Source organism: Gobius niger (assembly GCF_951799975.1).
Source record: "Gobius niger genome assembly, chromosome: 8".
Lineage (NCBI taxonomy): Eukaryota > Metazoa > Chordata > Actinopteri > Gobiiformes > Gobiidae > Gobius > Gobius niger.
The window spans coordinates 17,848,028-17,872,195 of NC_136859.1; the positions used below are offsets into that span (position 1 = coordinate 17,848,028).

At 40.0% G+C, this 24,168-nt stretch overlaps 1 protein-coding gene across 1 annotated transcript in view; it reads left to right on the forward strand.

Moving 5' to 3' along the window:
• Nucleotides 1-24,168, forward strand: part of cdkal1 (CDK5 regulatory subunit associated protein 1-like 1) — a 157,220-nt gene that overhangs the window by 81,665 nt on the left and 51,387 nt on the right. Inside the window, exons 10-11 of the mRNA XM_079562336.1 lie at nucleotides 7,292-7,437; nucleotides 23,350-23,530. Of these exons, the coding sequence (XP_079418462.1) occupies nucleotides 7,292-7,437; nucleotides 23,350-23,530 (327 nt within the window). The remainder of the gene's footprint in view (nucleotides 1-7,291; nucleotides 7,438-23,349; nucleotides 23,531-24,168) is intronic.

Genomic DNA, 24,168 nt, shown 5'->3' on the forward strand with positions numbered 1-24,168 from the left:
TCACGGAAATAAGGCAGGTGTAATGGTGAATCTGGCTAGTCAATCAGTCATCGTGAGCACAAGCCAGATGAGATGCCTGTGTCTGTAATGGCATCGTGAATGGTTGGAGATGAGCCTGAACGTGACCCCTGCACCCCTTCAGCACCTCTGCATCTTGCTTTTCCTTTCATATAGTTGCTACAGTATTCTGCCCAGGTTTTTTTTTTCCCTCTGACAGGTGCAGACAACCTCACAAGCACCATTTGCTGATTGTAGCAGTTAAATGTGCCTCTCCTGTTCCAGATGTCTCGGCCATTTTAGTTGATTGCATTGAGCCATCAGTGGTTGGTAAAATGCCTCCTCTATATTTCCCATTGTTCACTGACATTTTCAATTTCTGCTTTTTGTTTTAGCCCTCTTTGCTCTGCAAGTTTTTCCCCTGCATCCGTCTGTCTGAGCGCCCATACCTCACATGTAATTTCATTGTCAAAGTTGTCAAGTGCACAACAGTAGGTCATCCAATCATATAGTGTGCTTTTGTGCACGTATACCTGTGTGCTCTTGTGTGAGAGTGTGTGATTGAATATAGCATGCCCGCGGAGTCAGTAAATGAGGTGTGAAAGTACCCTCCTCATATGTAGCAATCAGTCAGGGCCCGATGAATGAAGGAGCTGTTGTCCATTAAACATCCTGTGAGATCATCGGGGTTTGCTCAGGAATACATCACGGGTGTCATTTAAAGTCTGTACAGGATGGACACCTTATTTCTAAACCTCTATAAACTTCATAAGTGTGCATATATATAATGTAAACGGATGAGATTACACACAGAAACAGGGCTGCCTCTCTTTTTGTAATATAATAACATAATTATTATATCACGTCCACATATATTGTAACATTGGAGAGAAGACCGAAGCTGAATTAACACAAGTCTGGTGCAGGCTTGTTGAGATCTTAAAAAGTATTGTGTATAATAATAAGACCCCATGGAGAGATGGGATATTATGTGTTTTTCAGAAGATGCTATGGTGCCTAAGTAACACCAGTCGTTGCGATTCACAGATTGTGGCGATCAAAATGATCATTTGCAGCCTTACACCGCAGCCAAAGGTTTATTATGTGCATATTGCATTCTATAGAGGCTGTATTTAAGTTTGCACTTTGAGATTGTGATCATTTTAACGAGGGGCAGACTTAACAACACCAAATATCTAGTCAACATCGTTTTGTTGTGGAACTAAATTGCAGCTTTTGCAAATTGTTATAATTATCCAAATTAGGTTTTCAATTATGCGTTCCAGTGATGTCTTGCTATAAATGTTGCTTTCTCAAAATTCCCTTTTAAAAAGTGTGAGATTTTTTTGCTTATTTATTTATTAATAGAATGTTGTTTTGCTCCTAATATGGACTTTATTTATGCATTAAAAGTTCCCTGTTTCAATAATTCTGTTTACTCATTGTGCGGTATAGGACTTTGCAGTGCTTCAGATCGGGCGTAATCCCTCTCCCTCGGTGCGATCCATAGATTTCATGTGCTCCATGTGAGGTGCTGGAGGCTGCTCTGGCCTTGGGGAAAATCAAATGCAGCTCCAAAGTGTTTGAAATACCATTGGGAGCTCCGTTTCCATCCACCCCCCCCCAAATAAAGTTCTCACAAACAGAAATGCAGCACACACAGTCATGATGTATCACCCTGGGACCATCATGTACAATCATTTTATCCATAGACTCCTCTGGGAGAACCCTCTTAATCGTATCCTATGTGTGTGTACATTTTGTTATCATGTGCCACTGCTTTTGGGAGGCTTTACTATGACTATCAGTGTGATACAGTGAGTGTGTAAGTAAAACTCTGCTCCCTATAGGATAAGGTTCTATTTATGGCTTTCAGAGGCAGGTAACAGTAATTAGCATGGTTTAATTATTTTGGTTTCTTAGCAAATACCTGGCTCTGCAAGTGGGTATTCTGTCAACAATTATTGAGCTTCCTGATAAACGCTTTTACCCTCATAAGAAACATCATAAACATGTCAGAACAAATGTAAAATGCTGTGTTAACAATGTTTACTTAGGCACATTGTTCTGTCTTCAGCGTCGTGAGTTCAAGTCCCGAGTCTGACAGTTTGCTCAATGTCTCTCCCCACTCCTCATCCCCTTTCACCCGGGGTTGTCCACTGAAAAAGGTCTTGCAACCCGTTTTTTGAATCCCTGCTCTTAAAGGAACAGGGCTCCGTTTTTCCATACTGAGATATGTTCTTACCTGAGCTTAGACGAGTTGATGCGTACCTGTCTGGTCTTTGTGCGTGCTCAGTCACGCTAAAAGACCACAGATGTTGTGTCCTACAGGTCGCCCAGTGACATTGAGGATGGGTCAAATGCAGAGAACAAATTTCTCTACAGAGATTTCTCTACAGGGATTAATACGTACTATATTGTCAGGCATAACAATACCTTAGGAGCACTTCGACGTCCGCGCAGTAGTATAATCACTTTACTGTGCTATGTTCCTTTAACTTCTAGTTCCCTAGAGATATCCAAATATCATGATGTGCTTTTACTATTGTATTATGCTCACATTATAATACAAGTTTTACACTCCTTTTAAATGGAATTTCTTTTCTTTTCTCCAGTGTAACTAGAAGGTGCTTGAAAGCAGTCTCTCTGTGCTAGCCCCCGACATTTCACTGGTGTTGATAACCACTGCAGACCAATCGATAGGAGCTTGATAAAAATGCCTATATAGATGATGTATTAAGGCTTTGATTTTAATTCATTATTAATTAGCCGAGTGAATATCCCCGTCGGTGCCAAAAAGTTTTCTCACCAAATACCCACAAAGTGAAACCCCCAAACTACACAGAGTTCTTGTCTTTGGAAGAGGGGAATCCGCCTCCTTTTATCTGGCTTGACTCTGTTTTTTATGTGTTCTTTTTGTTCCTATCTGATATGAGGGGGTACATATCAGATGCTTTGAGCTAAGCCAGTTAGCATAGATCCTCTGTGGTGCGTTTGTCTATCTGGGCTGATCAACCCGAGATGAAAGGAGCGTGTCTCGTGTGTTGTGCGAATACGACCGCGCGGATGCCTGGTGGGAGGAAGGAGAAAGTGGCACAAAGAAGTGGCAAACAACATTGTGTGTAGCTTCAAGCACTCCCAGGACGAATGAGGATAGACGCACACGAGTATGGATGTGCAGTGATTTGCGGTGCCCCTGTTTGACTGGCCTAAGTAAGACATGGTTACCTCATATAAGCAATAAACCAAGCCTGTAAGTAATAGATCGCAATCATAACCTTCTAAAGACCTTGTAGTTTTTTTATTGATGTGCTGGACAGATATCTATGGCCAACTTTTCCTTTTAACGATCAAACTGCCTGTAGACAAGGATATAACAGTTGAAAGGAGACAATTCTCGAACAGCGTGAATGCAACCTATACGTTCTCCCATATAGCATCATTTAGGTTTCAGACTGCCTAAACTGCACGTCAGCCGCAGACAGAGAAGGGCCTGAGCTCCACAGGGATCAGTTACCAGAGATTCATATCTGTAGTGTGCGATCATTAGTGGGCGGGAAGGATGCTGTCACATACATACATGATAAATAGAGCCAGTGAGTGAAAAAAAAAATCCTTTACATTATTTATCTGTTTATCTGTAATCCCCAGCATTCCTTTAAAGGCTACTTGACATTTGTGCGCATTCGAGGCTGGCTGTTGAACAAGAAATATAAAATGCATGAGGCTTTTCTATACGGCATATCACAAATACCTCCGGCTTTTCTGGAAAACAACATTTAATTAGGACTTGTTTTAGTGGTCAAAAAGTTGTGCCAGTTGGTTTTAAACTTTCTGCATTTTTCTACATGTACAAAGAGCCAGACTTTTGGCACTGATTTTGAACGATCAGGGGCTCTTTCAATCATTTGGAATCTTGTGTTTGTAGTCCCTTCTTTTCATGTATTAGTTTTCAAATATCTGGAGAGTTATACTTTATCATAATTCATCTTTAAAGTGCACATGACAGATTTTAATGCTTTTGAAAATATGACGTATGTAGATGGATACCATCAGCAATTTAATTAAGAAAGTTTGGGGATTTAAATTTTTTAAGCCACTGACAGGAAGTGACATAGATAGAGGTTAATGGTGCGTTCCGGGCAACTGGTGGCGGGTCAATTTCCTACCTCCCACTTGGTGAAATGCCTTGGAACGCCGATCGTACTGGTAATTACAACTTGTAAACTCGGAGTCCTCAAGCGTGCTACGAGTTCGTAGACAAGAGGAAGACAGGAATGGCGGCCCCCAGTGGAGGAGCCGCTATTGATAAAACTGTAGCAAAATCACTGCATCAGTGACTTACTTTTGGTCACAGCTTTCAACATAACGTTATGTCTTATGTTTTTAATTATATCTGGTTTGGGGAAACTTTCATTTTACATTAGCATCTTATAAGCTAACTGTTGCAGCATTAGCCATTTTGTTCATATATGACTTTATTCACCTGGAACGTCCTGAGGTCGTATGTTGTAATTTTCAACTGGAAGACACCATTAGTTGGACAGCAGTTTGACTCGTTCCGTCATTTCCCATTGACATAATATGGTCGGCACGGCAACAGTTTAAAATTGTTTGCCTCTATCTATGTCACTTCCTGTCAGTGTCCAATAAGCAAGTGAAACTATAAGCATCACAAAAATGGTTAAACAAAATCTTATCTTTAACTGTTTTAGCAAAAAATGTATCTAATGTGTCATTTGCATTTTAAAAATACTTTTAACTTGACAAGCTGACAAAATCATGTTCATGGACAAAATTAACACTGAATGCCCCGGTCATCATATTGAATAAAAAAGTTACAAATACAAATCCATAGTATGAGATATCAGTTTTTGATTGAATTCAGTCATTTCAAATAGCTAATGGATGGTTCTCAATAACATGTAAAGGATATAAAGACAGTCAAAGCCCATATATAGGTGCATATGAATATTTGAAATGGCATCTTAAAAGCTGAATAATGAAACAATTTTCCATGTTCTGTTTTTGTTCCCACCACTTGGGGATTGTCTCGCTCGCCTTATTGAGCGGTTTATTTGAATTACTTGTCCTGTCGTCATTCTTTTGTGTGTTTTACCCTGATAAATAATGTGCTTAATATATTTTATAATATTATCCCACCTATGAGGCACATTTCTCCAGTTCTGCCAACTGGGGTTTACTTTATTTTTATTGTGACGAACTGATGTATCGCACAGTCACTTACGAACAATAATAACTATAAATCCAATGGTCATAAATGTGTGGCTTTATCTCTTCGTCGTTGCGTTTGTGAAATGATCATCAATAAGCTTGTTTTACGATGCCATGCGTTATATTTTATACTCCGTTTGTTGGCTCAATTTCCCTGTTGTACAAATTTATACCTGTGACTTCATAGTGTAGAAATATAAATTTTAAGGTACTTGCAATAAACTGTCTGGATTAATTACCCACAAAGGAAGTCATAAGAAGTTGTAATTAATACTTGGGCCAACCGTCCATCAATCATCTATTCATACACTTTGAAAACATAAAAATACATAAAAGCATGTTTCACTGGATAGTTTTTCTCTCTCTTCTCTCTCTCACCCACTCTGCGCTCTGATTTCTGTCACCAATCAGCCTCCATTTTCCAACCAAATTAATTCTTGCTAATTTGGAGCTTCCAGTGGTCAACCCCCTGTGGCGCTCCATGGTGAGCTTTGTCTCAGTGTGTGCGTGCGTGTCCACAAACGGCCCGTATCTGCATATGAAGTAGGGAGCCTTCCACAATAGATCTTAATTGAGAAGACGGACTGCAATCAGCACATTCTTGTAGGAAATCATTAAATCATTTCTTCCTCCCCTCTCCTTTTCTCTCTGCTACTTGTGGTGATTAGCATAGTAATGATAGCATCCTGATTATGTCCATCAGAAATCTGACATCTGCGGTCTCTCCCGCTCTTTTACCCCCCAAATAAATTAAAATCATAAAAAAAACTGAAAGAAAAAAAAAAAGGAGAGATAGATCTGTTTAATTAATGGGATGAGTAAAGATGTGGCAGCCTTATAGTCATGAAATGGAAGCGTAATTAGTGAGGGCGTAAGAAAAATATTGATTCTGGAAAAAGTGCAATGTTTTATTGAGTCAATAATTAAAACATGTCCATAAAATGTTTGCATCATGAATTATTTCTGTGTAAATTAGGGCTGCACGATATTGAGACTGTGATTAGGTTGGCTATGTATGTTACAGCCAAGATTCAATTCACATCACACATTTAAAACATGTGAACATGTGAACATGTGAACAGTGGACCCTCAAATGTTTGTGCAGCCCTATCAAACGTGAATTGCACAAGATCCTATGTATATTGTTTTTCTTATCACATCCAGTAGACCTTACTATGCAGTGTTTTCATTAATTTTTTTGCCGTTGAATAATTCTTAGATTATATTTTATTGTTGTATTTGCTTCTTCAATAAATCAATGCCAATTTAACGTGAGCTTGTTAACATCGAGTTTTTCGAATAACCCTGACGACAACAAAATCTGGAAAATGCTTGTGTCTGAAAATGATTTATCAGTGTATGGCAGTCTCTCTGTTTCCCCACTTTGCTGTCAAACAAACTGTGAGAGCCAGGGATTCTTCTCCGCTCAATGCCAGGCAGATTCCGGGTGCCGTACCGAGATAATTATACTTACTTGTATATGTCTTTTACTTCCCTTTCAGCATTTGGATCTGAAACGTGAGCCCGGACGCTTTGTAGCAAGCTCTTGACTTTGCAGACATAAAGAACCCCTACTGTAGCAGCCTTGACTCTTTGTACTAGAAATCCTAGTGGAGATGCGATGAATTCACTTCAGTTGCTTTCTGTAAAGAGTATGAAACAAGAGCGCTGCCGTCTTTCACTGGAGGTGTAAGGTGAACGCAGTGCAGGCAGACAAGAATGTTAATGGAAGCTGCAATTATTTAAGGTTGTCGACTATTATCCTCCGCCGTGTGCTACATCAAACCTTGGCAGTGCAGGGGGAAATCATTAGATGTGGTATTGAAGTTCTCAGATTGTCATTTGTATTGTTGGTACATGCTACATGAGACTTTTCTTCCCTTTTTGCCTAACTTTTCAATTGGAGAACATTTGCGTGCTGTGATCAGCCAATGTTTCCCTTGTTGTATGCATAATTAAATTGAAGGGCAGCCTATAATGTTTAACCTCAACAATCTCCCTGTATTTGCCTGTAATTACTTAAAAATATTTCCTGTCTTTTATGTTGTCCCTCTTATAGGAAATGGCCAAGATCCTGAAGCACCCGCGTGTGTACGCCTTCCTCCATGTTCCTGTGCAGTCGGCCTCAGACAGTGTTCTGATGGACATGAAGAGAGAGTACTGCATCGACGACTTCAGGAAAGTGGTGGACTTCCTCAAAGAAAGGTAAAATAACATAGTAATTCAACACACTGAAGCTCATGCAGTATTAATATAATATAAAGAAATAAAGAATGATTTAGGGAAACTACATTTGTAGTTTAGATGTTGTTTAGAAATAGATGACACTCATAGAATCCATAATCCAAAGTCAGTAGTTGTTCTAATAAAAATAAGACCATAAGCGTTGTTTATGTAACACGTGGGCTCTGCTGAACATGGCTGTGAAATTCAAATGGTCTGATGTCTGTATAAAGGTCAGGTTTTTAATATCTATACGTCCACATGCATGTCTTTTGATGTTGCAGATTAAAGGCTTTTTTGACCACAGACTTTTCTTTATGATTAGGAGATTCAAATACTGTTGCAATCAGTGTCATTTCATATACTTTAGCTGTTGCAGGTCAACAGCTAAAGCCATAGGCTTAACAATCTAAATCTCTGGAATTTGGGTCACTGGCAACAAACCCTGTTTACTTCTATCTTGTGTCTTTAACACAACTGATGTGTTGACAGAAGTTTGATATACATTTTGTACCTTTTGAATTTTGACCACTATTTATCACTTTACACTGTGCAACTAGAGGCAGAGATAAGATCATCCTTTCTTGTGGAGAATGGAGAAATTCACTTGTTACATTCGGCATTCAATAAGATCACCCAGGGTGTGCATAAACAGACAGGAAATGTGCAAACAGTTAACTAGAAAAATAGGTATCTTAAGTACAATAAGTAAAAGCAAAAATCTTAAGGGCAGGGAATTATAGCAATAGGGAAATAAGAATAAATAAAAATTAGCAACAGATTATAAAAAGTTCAATGTTAGTATTACTTAAGGCACCTTCATAACTAGAGATTAAGATCTGTGGCCTTTCCACATCCTCTCCTTTTTTGTCCAGCTGGAGAACGATTTTCAAGGTGTCTTAAACACATTCAAGCATAGCCTGGCCCTCATTAGAGAATTTCACCCAGTAGCCTTGTTTACATTACCTGACTGGCTACTCTTGTGTGTCCTTGAATACTGTGCACAATATACATGGTCATTCGATTTTAGCCTTTGTTGCACAGACCTAGTGAATCCCACACTGGGTGACGGTGGTTGTGTGAAATCAATAGCAGGAGGCTGCACATGCAGTGCACTGACCCTTTGGCTGGAGCAGTAATTGCTGAGGTGCAGTTGAGGGTCTGGGAGAGAGGCCAGGGCTTTTGACAAGCCAAGAACACACCCTCAGTGTCTGTAATTGTGTGTTTGAGCAAGAGAGGGAGCAAGAGTGTACGTGTTCCAACCAAATGTACAAAGTAGCAACAGCAGCTCAGGCTGTAACTGTTCTATATTTCATTTGCAGGTTCTCAGGAAGAAATAACTTTTTCATCAGTTTGACAGGGTTAGTGATGTGTATCCTTGACACCAGGGTTTATTTGTGTTAAATATTGCTCATTGTGTGGTCCCACAGTTTAGCGTAGTGGTTATTGTTTTACTGGTTTAACAGACTTTCTTCTATGTCACACTAGCTCAATTTAAGCCTGGTTTTAAAAACAGAAGTGACTATTAAAGGCCATTAGTTGAATTGAACTTTCTATGTATTTCAATTTCTACTTACATAAAGGTAATAAACGTATAAAAGCTTTCATTCACCTTCAAAACAGTCATAATGTCTGTGTTAAGCCTTAAAGAATGCCATCAAAGTGTGTACAGATGAGCAAACCTTAGCTATGTCAGTCTGCTCCACAAAAGAGACAGGAGTAGTTCTTCTCACAAGCAGATTAGTGCCACCAGGACCAATAAGGTCAAGAGATCAAATGCCGCAGGCGCTCCTTATCAGTGAGAAGAAAAGCTACTGCATGTTAGAAGGTGTCCTTGTTTCACTGCTTTTCATAACTTACTGAAATGTAAATCTGGCATAGCTATTTGTAATATTTATTATATGATATAACAAATCAACGTTAAGATAAAATCCCCAGATAAGGAAATGTATGATGTTAATTGCACAATATTTGCTTGAAAGATTATTCCATTGTAGCCGACCACTACCCTTGGTAAGAGCTGAACTCCATTGATTGCAGTTGGATGCAGACTGAGCAGAAATGAGACAAATCCATATTCCCATTATTAAGAGTAGTTATTCCACTTGACAGAAGTAATTATTTAACACAAAAGTATTTTTTTTCCAGCCTGTTGCTCTTACGACAGCACATTCAAGCCGTTTGATCCCCCCCCCTCCCCGTATTGAAACATGCGTCGAGTTTGGAGGTCTCTGGAAGGTTGAGTGCCCAAATAATGTGTCAGCGGGAGCCTGTCTGCACTGATCAAATCTAATGGCAAATGAGAACTCCTGTGACCTTTTTGCTCAATGAAATGTGCAGATGTAGCGAAAGAAAATCAATTCCCTGTTTTTTCTTTCTCTCTTTAAAATTGCAGTCATTACTGAACTTGATTGTAAATGCATATGCCATACCACGATTGGTACAAGATTTCTGGCACACTTTTCCTCCTCACTTGAAACTGCCATATTACTCTGGCAATGGCTTAATGCCTAATTTCACCAAGTTGTTGTAATGTGCAATTGTTCCCTGTGGTGCGTAATTCGAACAATCAGCGGAGTAGTTATTCCATTAAAATGGTTAATTTGTTTCTGTCTGCCAACATGGGCCATATTTTTCTCATCCTTTTCACTTCGCTTCTATCAATTAAATCACATAATGAAGTGCAGTCTTTATGTAATAATGTATAGAGAAAATCCTGTTATGGTGGAATAAGGCTGTTACAGATTGAGCGGACGTGGTCAGGGGATTTTTCACACTTGTGTCATACTTTGCCACAATATCTGGGCTTCGCGCTTTCCCTGAAGTGCACCGGGAGGATTAAGCGTGGCTGCACCGCTGGGGCCAAAGATGAAATGCTGGGGAAAAAAAGAATAGCATGGATTGGGAATAGAGTCTGCCTGAAAGATGAATCTGAATGTTGCGGTGTTAGTGAGGTCAGAAAAGGCAGAGTTGGACGTCAGCATGTTGCAAGGCCAGATATGGGATGAATAATGGGATCTGCCCTGTTCTATGGAGTCTTTACCTGTGGTCACTGTGAGAGTTCTGACCTTAAGCACTTGTCCTTGTCCAAGGGCGGCCATACCATACATGTAGTACAGGAAATACGTTGTGACATTTTAGTGGAGATCACTATATTCTAAATGTGCATCTTCACTTCCTGGTCTGAATATTGTGTTTTACATGGGTCTAGTAGTGCACTGTGCAGGTAAAGTAAACATTATTTGATTTGAAATAATCTTTATAGTAAGCTAAACTTAAAAAAAGCAAACATTTGTATTCAATTGTAATCTAGAAAGTTCCCCTATGTCAACTAGGAGTGTGACAATATATCGATTTTCCGATATATCGCGATATTTTGCGGGACGATGCAATACCAATTTTATTCTGATATCGATGCGTTTGATGACGTCATGCATATTAATGAGGCAGCAGTGCCTCACTGTTTGATCAAGAATTCAGTCAGGACAGCAGGGGGCAGCACTACAGTTTTAAGCTCTTGGACCAAACACTGTCACACAAACAAATTACTTTTAACGATTGAATGTTTTTATATTTAAAGATAAGATTAGTTTGGGGTTGATTTATTCCTTTTTAAATAGGACTGTGGTTTCTTGTTTATTTAAATGTAAAGTCACAGATCTATAGACCCATTTTCAGTGTTTAAGTCAGGGATCATTTATAGACAGAAAAAAGGGGTACAAAGCACATGAAAAGAAATGTATATGATGAATAATATGTAGTATGTTAAAATGAACGTTAAAAGTATATATTTTTTATCGTAGGTTTTTTTTGTGCAATATATCGATTATCGCAGTATCGGCGTATCGTCACATAATCGTTATCATAAGCCATGTATCGCGTATCGTATCAAATTGTGAGAGGTTCCTACACCTAATGTCAACTACATTTCCTTTACTTACAACATAACATGTGTTGTCTCACTCTCCTATTGAAATTGTATGTTGCGCTAAAGCATTCAGTACACAAACTTTAACACCAAGGCATCAAGTAATAATGCAGGTTTATAGTATGTTGTATATCACTGAAGTATAAATTTAGAAAACCCTTCGACCTGCCGCATTTTGTTGACACATTCTCACAGAGCACACAGCTGTGTTTAGGGTTGAAGATGTGATCCCAGAGGCGTTGGGAAAGGTAAACAGGTGACTAATCCTTGTGATCCAGGCTGCTGTGTGTGGAACCATGACCCACGACCTCTGGCATGACCTCCGGGAAACCAGAACCCACCGCACCAACCGCACTTAACTACTTCCTGTTATGTTCTCTCTGTAAAAATATACTACACAAGCACTTCTGATGGGCTTTAAATGCAGCTAATAAATGCAATGACTTTGACCTTTCCTGCGGTTCTCAAACATGTTTAGCCCCGAGGAATGCTTTTTATAGCAGTGGGTTTTATTTAATCGTATACACAGGCGAATTATGGAGCTGTATTCAAGAGGAGGTTGCTAATATTGCCTGTTCTATCAAGCAATGTGGTAGGTCTAATGCCGTGGTATGACTGTGTATTAATAATAAGCTTATCTCGTTTGTTTTAAGAAAGGCGACAGTTCCTCTCTCAACAATAGGCTCCTAGACAGTTTAGTTTTGTGCTGACTCCAAATGTTTGAATTAAAGTCTTAGTCATCTGTGTTAGTCATTGGTTTCATCAGAGCAGAAGGGGTTACGGCAGGTCTCATGCACCAATCGCGTGACTGCTTTTGTGTGCGGAGACAGGCTCTGGCTAATTTGTTGTTGAAGATATACCTTCGTCAGTTTACACACACACACACTCAAAAGGTTTAAGGTATCGGGCAGGGCTAATGTTTCACTCAAACAGTGGCAGGTTGGCGGCAGCGGTCTGAACGGCAGCTGAAGAAATGATAAACAGATCAGACAAGCCAGGTGGAAAGAGAGGGCAAAACAGGCGGGAACACGAGAGAGTGAGAGGGTGTGAGCGCGATAACCCTGTGCACTGGCGGGACCTGTGTTTGCCTACGTCTGTGCTTTTGGCTGATGATCTTCAAGTTATGAACTGCAGTGGGGGTCATGTGGAATCTGTAGAAATCTGAAATGTAAAATGGCCAATTCCATAATTCTCAATGTAGATTAATAAGGAACCTTAACGTGATTAATTTAGTTACTTTGCTTTACAGATGTTTTTGACTTCATGGCATATATTCTGACCTTTCAGTCACCTCAGACGGTATTTAACCCAGACGTGGTGTGACCTTAAAGAACCATTGGTCATTTAATTTGATACACTTGATATGAATGAATGAAGAACTTTATTGTCTTTATACAATTGCACAATATATGCAATATTGTATTTAGTACATACTGCTAAAGTGCCACATGCAGTAATTGGGATCATTGTGATTCACAAATAAACATTAAATATAAACTATTTACTGATGAGAAATTTGACTAGACTTCCCCTAAAACTGGTAAGTAATTGACATGTAGAGATAAGTTTCTGTTATTGTCAAATAAACCACTTAATATTATAGTGCTGTTTAATTACTTGCATTTGCTGATACTTTATGAACCTGTGCCCCTTAAGTCTTCTGTCTGATATCAGTGGAATCCAAAGTTATTGAGTGTAGGAGTGACAGAATGTGCCTCCCTGCCTACATGCCTTCTTGTGTCTCTTAATGAGTCTTGTATTGTGATTGAGTTCAGTTTAACACCAGGAAATCAGCAAAGACTGCATCATTAACTTCTCAGCAAGCTTTGAGCACACCTTTTGTGAGCGTTGGCTAACGGCTCTTGGCAGCCCCTGACACGTCCTTGTCTTATTGGCACTTCCTTTGGATTATTTTTCATTTCCTCCCTCTGTCTCACACACACACACACATGCACACACAGACACAGACACACACAGGAAGTATACACTTAACTATAATTAGTGGAGTTATGAGGGGAAAAGCACAAGAAACCTAAGTGCTATGACTCTTACATAAGTGAGCGTCCTTAAAACATGTCAGAGCAACAGTGAAACTCAAAACCCACACTGATCACAAAGAGCAGGTGGCAAAACAGGCCAGCCTCAAACACACCCTGCCTGGATCATCCCGAATAAAACCGGCTCTCCCCTTGAAGCGCATATCAATTTAACACGCTTTCATTGGGCTTTATTGTCGGCTTGCCTGTTTTATGTTACTAATTTGTCGTCAGCCCGACTACAAAGCTGTGAGTCAGTATTGTGCTAAGCAACTGATAATACCTGGAACGCAATGTGAGGTTGACTCAGACGTTTCTTTTCTTATGTCCACATGGTGTATTGACTCCGAGATAACACCGATAACTATTTAAAGTGTGGGAACATTTTCATTCAGGGTCAGCTACATGTAGAATAATCTGGTGTATCAAAAAGGGCAGAAAGATAATCACATTATGAATAGGCGTAATTAGCTTAACCTGCAATTATTTATGTTATAAAATGTTTCTAATAATTACATCTTATGCACTATAAAACACTAACTCTGCTGTTTAGACCTCTCCTATCATCCTGAAATACTTCACTTGATTCTTAAATCAGTTTAACACGTTTGTTTTGTTTTTTTGCTATTGTTGTGATCCCTCACACGCCACACGAGGTCAGCTGACACAATAACAGGGCCGTCTGCCTGTCTGACTCACCTCTGTGGCTCCTCTCACATTTCTCCTGTCTTGTGAGTCAGAGTCTTTCAAATCAGTTTCAGCTTATGTTGAGTGAATGTGTCATCTGAGTCGCTCTTATCATCTTTACATTTTATTACAGGGCTTGTTCGCGCAGCTTCACAACACCATCTCTCTTCCCGGGCAACAAGCAGACCTCATTTGTTATTTTTCAGTGCCCCGGGAATAGTTTGCCGCCAAAACCCAAAGTTCTGGTTACATGATCTAATGTTTAGCCCTGCTAATCCGTTGAGCCCTTTGGAATGCATTCTCAGCTCTAAATGTGTTAGAAGAGGGCAATTGTGTAACCAGAGCCCGTAAGACAGTTGGCCAGTTGCAAAAACGGTACACTATCTCGTCTTCCACTAACTGCTTTTATCATTATTAGGACCGTATTCTGCTACATCTGCTTTTTTGAGCTTTTCACCTGCAACTGTGGATTTTTCATATTAATGCATCCACTAATCATTCAGTGAGCGTATTCAGTCTGTCTCCTTCCCAAAGGTTTAAAATACTTAAAGGGGGGGTATTATGCAAAATTGACTTTTTCAAGCTTTACGTCATGTTATTATGTCATTCCCTCATTAAAAACATGCCTGAAGTGTTGCCTTGGCACATTCACGTATTTTTGAGTAATCTGTAAAAACTCTGATGGCAGCCATTTTAGGGATAGGTTTTCCTGGGTCCTCCTAGGAACGCCCCCACCTCCTGGAGACGCCTCTGAGCTTTCGTCACCAGCCGAGTAACCAACCACTGCTCCTCAGCAGAACCCCCTCCCACTGATGCCACAGACAGTGTGTGGAGGGGGCGTGTCTGAAAGGGTCAGAGGTTCTTAAAGAGACAGAGGCCTATTTCAAGACATTCACTACAGCCATTTTGAGAGAGCAATTTTATACAAGGCAGTTATTCTAATTTACTGCATTTACAGACCAACAGAAGGTTTCGTCATCATTGTAGTGTGATATAGACTGGTGCTATGTGATTGAAAAAAGCATTATACCCCCTCTTTAACTTAAAGGGGTGTTATGCATCTTATAACACTGGTTTACTCCCACTTGTGCAAGTAGAAGACGTCCAGTTCTTCAGATGCTCAGACATTAGGGCTTAGTTACCCTTTTCTGTTTTCTATACATTAGTTAAAAACATAAAATACCCAGATGTCCAAAAGTAAAGAAAAAAACTTGGGCTGAATGAAGCACAACAAAGTCTATTTGATGTTAAGACTTCAGGGCAGATTATCAGAAAAGCTTATTAAAATCGAGAGTCATCTTTGTTGCGTTTATATGCCTTTATGTCAGAGCGCAGCATGTGGTATTGTGGCCAGTAGGAAATGATGAAGTTGTTATGATGTGTATCTGTGCACTGGAGAAGCCCACATTAAAGGAGCACTAATTGATTTCCTGACAGGTTTTTACTCACTCTGGATCTCACTCTGATGCTTCAGTGACTGTCAGCCTAATGAGTCATAAAATGATAAGTTAGTTAAAATAATTAATCAGTTAATTACCTGTCGAACAGAAAACAACTGACTTCGACATTAATTACAAGTGTTCTGAGCGACACCATCCTTACATTTTTAAAGCTGTAGTTATTTTTATTTACTTGGGTGGTTTTGTTGGATTGACTGGCCTTCAGCTAATGCAGCCATGAACCTCCTATTCAGCTCATGATAAACACTCATTTGACATGGATTTCTTTATGCCAATCTCCCTTGCTGAGAGTCTGTGAGAGATGGCTGAAGGCCTGCGCTTAAGCAAGTTGAGCGTTCATTTGATTTGGGCACCCCTTTTATGTCTGACATTTATCGGCTGCTTTGATGCGATCCACTTTTGCCCGGGTCAAGCCAGCACCGTGGGCCGCGATGATAAATCACACACTGAATCCATGCCAATGTTAGATTAAATTGAAATAAAGTGCAAAGGGACAGTCCATTTAATGCTGATGGCCAGACAGTCACAAATGTGTGAGCGCTTTAATGTCTTTTCTCCTCACCGCCTTAAATGGTGGAGAGAAGAATGGTGTCTGCGGCCGCTGCTGTGAGAGATACGGCATGCTTCAGTCTGCCAGGCATTGCTGTTTTCATGTGATATAAATCAATATTGAGGCTATATGATGCTTTGTACAGCTGAAATAATTACTGCAGGGGTAATGTTTCTGCGCTTTATAAATTACAGCCTGTGAAAAGTTTGAGCCTGCTTGTCAGAGATCTCCGGTTGCTTCACTTTTATTAAGTGAAAGTTTCACACTATATATTAACTGACAAATCAAAAGCTATTGGATGTCAATTACAACTAACAGTGGGATTTTCTCTTGATACTTGAGTCAAGCTATATGTTTAATAAAAGATTCAGAATTCACATATGTCCCGCTGGCAAACATGGCATGGCAATGTGTGAGCAGTGTTACAACGCACGGTTTTAATATATTTACATTAGAAATGCACGGATCCAGCTTTTTTTCTTCTCATACCGATACTGGGGAAATGAGTATCTGCTGGTATCCGATATTCACCGTTACCAACAGACTTCCTGAAAAGGGGCTTTCTCTGAGAGAAGTAAATGTTCTTCTTTTCTCCATTTTAAGATCAATAAAGTCTTATCTTTTCTTATCATGATGTTACAGATCAATTATCAATTATATCTATTAATTAACTAATGGAGAAAAAAAACATTTAACAAGGATCATAGGACCTTTTTATATCCTGAGCTAAATTACAGGCTTTTAGGTTGCATTAATATTAACAACACACATAAAGGGATCGGATCATTACAACTTTTCCATCAGTTATTCTTTAACAGCATTTTATAAATTGAAATACAAACACTTGGCCACTCCAGCATTGACTATTTTATTTTATTAGGCCACTTAAGGTATTTTCCATCTTAGTTTCTTACCCAGCCTTGATTAGTTCTCGCTAGCTTTAGCATGCTGCTGCTAGCTTTAGCATGCTATTACTAGACATGGCATTTTTCAAGCAGAGAGAGTCAAAACTGGTATCGGTTCAATATTGGATATTTGAAGCCGATACCCAATATCATATTTTTTTTCAGTATCGGCTCCGATATCCGACACCAGTATCGGATCCCTAATTTAAATGGTTAAAATGCACTTTATTTTGATTTATGAATTCATACTGTGCTATCATTTTATCACTGAATCATTTCGAACAACAGAAATCCACAAACTTTTCACATTATACTGATGTATTGATTTGCGCCCACTCATATCTTTTGGCCCGATTGTGATGTATTGAGGCTGTAAACCCCAATAAATGTGTTGTACTGAACAAATGCTTAAGGCAAACCCAGCCAGACTGTATCCCAGCACCTCTCGCTTGGCTCCCCCTGATGTGTGCGCACGCGTCGGCGAGGTGGATGGATCTGTGGCGTCCGCGTTCTCATTACCCTTCTCCCAGCCTAATGAACTATGTGTGTGGAAATGTGTGTGTTAAATTGAAGCGCAGTTCTGCTCCGCTGCTGTTCGGCCCTGTTTCATTAAATGATAAAGTTTACTGATGACTCCGCCGGGATCATTATTTACTTGGCTTTCCATTCAGCGCGCCACACCCGGGCACAATCTTTACAAATGACCTGCTACATGGAAAGACAGAGGTTATTTTGCACCGCAGGTTAAAAGACAAATGGCTCTGTATTCACTTAGGAGACCGGCAGCATATCCAACATGTTCACATCGCCCATTTAGATTTAGACGTTGTTTACCTATTAGTACAGGATAAAAGGCATCTAACCATGATGTAACAACGTGCTTTGTAGCATAGTCTGGACCCTATTGTTAATCATTTCTATTTTGAAGAATAACACTGTAAAAAAAAAAAAAAAAAAAAACACTGGCACTGAACACTCTTATCGATCTCTGTTTCTTTGCCTTAGGGCCTGAGTTCAAAGCTGTTCAAATGCATGTGGGATGGGGTGTAGATGATCTCGCCAGTGCTCCTCTCGGCCTCGGCGGGGCCTGATTGTGAACGCGGCAGGGCTTTCACAACAGTGTATATACCGTATAAGTATAATGAAATCACCCCACAATCCACTCCAACTTCCGTCAGTGTGCAGTGCGTAGCCAGGGAGCAGGGCACAGAGAGGGAATGAGCCGGGAGAGAGACAGGTTGAGAGGCCTTTGTGACAGTTTGACAGCTCCTCTTAAGCCAGCTAAAGCCATCACCTGCCTCATTCTGTCTCTGCTCCAATACTTCATCTGTCACCTCTGTGCAGACACTCGCTCCTAGTGTTAACCTCTTTTAGATTCCTTTTTGCACTTTATTTGCTGCGGTGGCACAATGCGACAATCCGTTTACTTCTTTCTTTGCTTGACTAAGTAATGCTTTGTGGTCTTTACAATCTACCATTGGAATGTTTTTTCTAAAAATGGCTCCCTCTAATTTATATTACAGTAGCTTAAGTGAATGCTCGTCTTGTAAGTAGAAGGTTGGCTTATCTTAGTGGTGTTTTTGAGCATTCCCCTGCTGAAAAAATAGAGCTCATGTAGTTAGTTGTTCTTCTAGTCCCACGACTAAAGTGAGTAGCGACATGACAGTGCCATTATCTCGAGCTGTCACTGCTAAATCAAACACTTAAGGGTCTGCATCATTACTACCACTTCCAGTTCTTCTTTTACCCTGTTCCCTGTCTTAGTGAAAAGAGCGCTTTCTCTTAGATGCTCGAGCATGAGAGTGTCTCTGTATTACACGCACATGAAAGCGGCTCATTTCTACACTGCTGAGAGAAAGTTAAGCACCATTTGTCAAAAGCAACGTTAAACAAATGAGATTGAAAACAACAGTTAAGTGAGACGACAATTGACTGACCTGGATACGGCGTCAATGTTTAATCTGCCTCACTGTCAATTTTACTTTAAATGTGTTTGAGGCGCAGTCACGCTATCGACTGGGCTTATGACTTGTGATATGTGTGATGTGTGTATGCACTCCTGAGGTTTTGATCATATCTTCAAAGCAGGTTTAATCTTGTGTAAACCCTCTAAATAAACATGCAGATGGCCCTTCAAACTGCCCCGTTGGAAGCGCTGGGTGTCGGAGCCGGAGCTGATGAGCTAAACGCTTGATGTTTTCATCATATTCACATGATTTGAAGCTCATTTTCCTAGAGATCTATGCCACATGCAAATTAAAATGACTTCAACACTTTGACAAACTAATGATAAAGTACAGAGGTAATTTCACTTCCAGTTCTCTGCACTCGCTCTGTATCCGAGTGTATAATGCAGTATGTTTTTGCATGTAATACAATACACTGAATCTTCATAATTTTCACACTATATGATACGGGTTGCTAATCTTCAAAGTGGTCCCAGCTGCTCTTAACTCCCCCTCTTTCACACTCACATTTGCTTTAGACCCGTACCATGGCACATGTTGGTATTTTTATACAAGTGTAGTTCTATAAGTTAGCTGTGTGCTTTTTGACAACAAGTCTCCCCAAAGCACAGTTTTACCATCTCTATCTTTCTCCAACAACTCTTAGCTCAGTCTCCACTGACTCCTACGCTGCCGTGCCCCAGTGTGCCACACATTATCATTTCACAGAGCAGACACAGCACACAGTGCCGCACAGATGGGCGGCATTGGCTCTTTCTGACAGATGAATAGGTAAATATTTACCTTCCCAGATTGTCTTTCTTCTCCCCTCATCCTTCCATTCCTCCACCCATCGCCTACCTCTTTACACTCATGGCTGTCATTTTCAGGGCTCTTCTATCCCAGTGGTCTTGCCTTCATGTTATCGCAGGAGGTGCTCACAGGCATCTGTTGTGCAAACACGCTTGCATACACATGAATATATTTAGAATATATGATTAAGGGGATAGTTTTGTTTGGAAGAAACCTCATTCACTCATAGCAGCAGGAGATGGACCGGGCTAAGGCCTTGATAAAGAAAGCGTTGATAAGAATTGTCCACAAGACAATGGGCTGTTTTATGAAGCGACTTCAGTCTTGTGTGGCAGACTGGGACTGACTGTGTGCTTATCTGGACTTTTAATTAACAGACTTTAGTCTCCTATGAACACATTTTCTTGTGTAAATGCTCGCCCAGACCAGTGGCACATTATGGTTAATAGAGGCCCCTATCACAAGAGATGAGCTCTATCTGTCTCTGAGGCACACAAGTGAAATGAAAGAGCACACACCTTTATTTACTGATAGGAATGATGATATTACCATTGTGGAGGCAAAGCTTTAAATCATTTATTTCTAATGGATTTGAAGGTGCCTCCAGACTGATAACTCAGTGAAAGAATGTATTGTCACAACACTAAAGACAATTTTTCATGACTGCCACATGTCACCAAAGCCTTTTTACTCAGGAGTATTTTACTCTTTTTGTTTGTTTGTTTGTAAAGTAACAGCTTTACTTAACTGGTCAACTTATTAGTTAATTTAATTGCAATTATAATGATAGTGATAAAAAAATACATGATTTATAGAAATGTCAGGAGTCGTCTCAACTCTTTTAGTGAAGAGTGAACATCTCTCTCTGTTTTCGCTGCAGTTGCTCTTTACTATTTTCCCGCGTTTAAAACTAGTCCCACAGATTCCAGTGTGTAATCAATAGTAATCGTTGTTAACTCTTTCAGTGGCCTGACTTGGCAGATAATGTCTCAAGTGATGAATCCTTTTCTGATTTGCTGCATTATCTCTATTTCACACACCAAATACAAGCTTTCTGCTCGGTCAGTATTTTTTAACTACTTCTCTAAATAAAACTTAATGTGAGGATTTAATCTCGAACGGGTTTTAAACTTCTATACACTTTTTTTTTATACAATTTATCAAACACATATATTTTTTTGAAAGTTTGAAATAAGTTTTCCTCCATTCTCCAAGTTTAAAACATCCTGTTGAAGTGTAATTGAAAGCAGCACTGAAGCCCAATCTTTTGTCTTGCCTGTCTCTCTGCTCGTGCTCTGGGCCCCCGTCTCCTTGTAGCCGTGCTTCTCACACTCTGTTTTTGAAAGGTGCGCTATAACAAGGCACATTGCTGCTGTCTGGTTTTAACAAGCCAAGTATCAGTGTGCTTCTTGTTCATTAGTATCACCCATCACACCCCATCGCCCTTAGATCTGCAAGAGACCGAGGTGTCAAAATGACTGCGTGCTCATGTGACTGTGCCGCTGCCATTGTGGCTTTTATTTATTTCTTTTCCCTCTCCCTCTCAGCCTCTGGTTTTATGAAAATCCTCCAAAGACGATTCACACCACTCTCCATCCATGCTCCTTATGTGCGACTTTGCCCTGGATTCAAGTGAACTTTTTTGGTAGACGTTACGCTTTCTTTCTGAACTGTAGATAGATACTAGCCTAGAATTAATTTAAAGGTTTACAGATCGCTGCTTCTCCATCACTTTTAACAAGATGACATTGTACATCTACAAGTAACACTGATTCCAATATTCATTTGAGTGATTTCTCTCTCTTCCTAATAGTACATCGTCTATTATATCACATATGAATAGTTTATTACCATTCATATGTGATGTGTTGGCGTGACCATCTGATTTACTAATTTACTCTAGAGGAGAGCATTAACATCTTTAGATCTGTGCCATAACTACCACTTCATCACAGTCTTGCACATCTACATCCTCCCTCCCATTCCCATTGATCGTGGTAGTAATAGTAGTTAAACTTCACACACTTGTAAATATTCTTCTTTGTGACTAAATGCCACTATCTATGTTGCTTTACTTGATGATTTATTTAAGGAACTTTATCGCTATGGTAATCAGTTGGGCATGACACAAGTTACACTGTTTAGTAAATTGGCCATTCACGAGATGGACACTTAGAGAGTGGAGCTAGCTCGTGTCCAATCACTCGGTTGGTTCTGATTTGCAGACGTTTTGGATTTTAGTTCCTTGAGTAGTACTTTTTTGTCCATAGAATAGTTGTCAAGCTGATCTAAGAGGTCAAGGATGCCTTCGCCTGCAGGCCATTGATTAATATTAATGACCAGCCGCCAATTGGAAGTCATCAATAGGTCAGGGGTTATCGCTGGGTTGCAGAGGCAGTAAGTTAATGTAATTACAGATGCATCGTGTTGGTAATTGCACGGAGAACGTCTTAGTCGAGCTATCAGTTTTTCTTTGTTTTCTGTTTGCTTCTGTTCACACAGTTTTATTGTGCATGCCACAGCTGTCTCCTGTCTGTGTACAGGTATTGTTTATCTGTAATACTCTTTTCTCTTGTCATTTTCTCAGGCTGTTGTTGAGGAATTCCCGGCTTCTCATACAATCCTCCTTACTGCACACTTTACATTAAAGGCTTTTATGCTGTAGAGCTCTTATCTGCTGCATCTTAAGTTTTCATAGGCAGATTTTTATCAAAACATGCATCTACTAAGGGGGGGGTTATCTGGGACATTTGCACAAACAGGCATAGTATCCACTTTATAAAACATTTATCATGAAGTGCCCTCACACATTATGTAGGACAACTGCTGCATGCACACACAAAAGTGACTCAGACCTGCTATTTCATCCTGCCCCTGTCAATACAAACAATATATACCACTGATCAATGCATCTTTTTCTATTCTCTATTGATTTGGAATAATCCTATGAGTGCACTGCTCAATAATCACTGGATAATGATTGGCAGCCGAGCCTGCTAATCAGGTTTTGATTGAAATGAGTCCTTGGGGAAACTTCTTCCTGTTTTATTTGTTTGCTTTGGAAGCCCCCAGAGATGGCTGTCACAACTGAGAAATGTGTATCAATCATAATGTGATGATCATGATGAAATAACCCGTTTGTGTAGGGTTAGTATGTATTCGGATTTTCTCAAAATGGCCATGTGACTGAAACCCATAAATAGGTTCGGTTCACGTTCTACCTTCCTGAGAGTGGTGCAGTGTCACCGAACAGAAGCTTCTTTGGGTGCACAAACTTGTCATATTGATGTTGTGATTTTAAGTCCTTTTATGTGACAGCTGTTCTTAAATCATGTCACCATGTTTAGATACGAAAAGAATACAAATCTTCCTGTAGTTGATTTATGCTGACACAGAACATGTTGAACTTTGTGCCAGTATTTGTTTCATTTGGGTAGGTCCAGTAATTACCAAATGATTCACCATAAACAAGGTCAAAGCATCTGCGATTTGACTGTTGCAGTGGGCTCTTTGTTATGTTTGTTATGATGTCACGTGAACACAACCTCTTACTCTCCGTCCCTCCACAGGGTCCCAGGTGTAACTATTGCCACTGACATAATCTGCGGCTTCCCCGGTGAGACGGAGGAGGACTTTCAGGAGACTATGGAGCTGGTGAGGCACTACAAGTTCCCCAGCCTCTTCATCAACCAGTTCTACCCTCGACCTGGGACACCTGCCGCTAAAATGGAGCAAGTGCCTGCGCACGTGGTAAGGAGTCCTCCATACTGTGTCTTCATTGTACATTCGTTACCATTTATCACACTAAACATCCTCCCAATACATAGGATAATTACTAAACTACCCAAAAGTCGGTACCGGGAAGTAAAGTGTTTTTCACAAAGTGCTTCACAAAAGTAACAATGAAAATACAAATGAATTACACAAAGTACAGTAGAGTCACAAAACATAATGGTCATAAAACTCTTTATCTACTGCAGTTAAAACACCTTAAACTTTACTTCTTGTTCCATTCCCGCACAGATACTGGGGATTGCATTTGGAATAATGCCCTAAAAGCAGAACTAAGTGCCTCATGCCCCTAGAGGCCATAAGCGCCACTGCAGGTGTCATAGCGGATGAATGGAGATTATTTTTTTCACTGAAACTTGGCTGTAAATACTGTTTATGGCGCTAGCCCGCAGTTAGCTTTGCCAGTTGGACTGCTAGCTTCTTCTTAATGATTCCATTCGTGTGTATTGGTGACTCTGACTCGGAGGCAGGGAAGTTGCAATTGTGGTTTTCTGGCCAGAGACACTAGGGAGAGATGAACCCCCCCCCCCCCCAGTTAAATGATTTTTAATCATTAAAATTAAAAATCCATTAAATGATTTATTAAGGTAAACAAG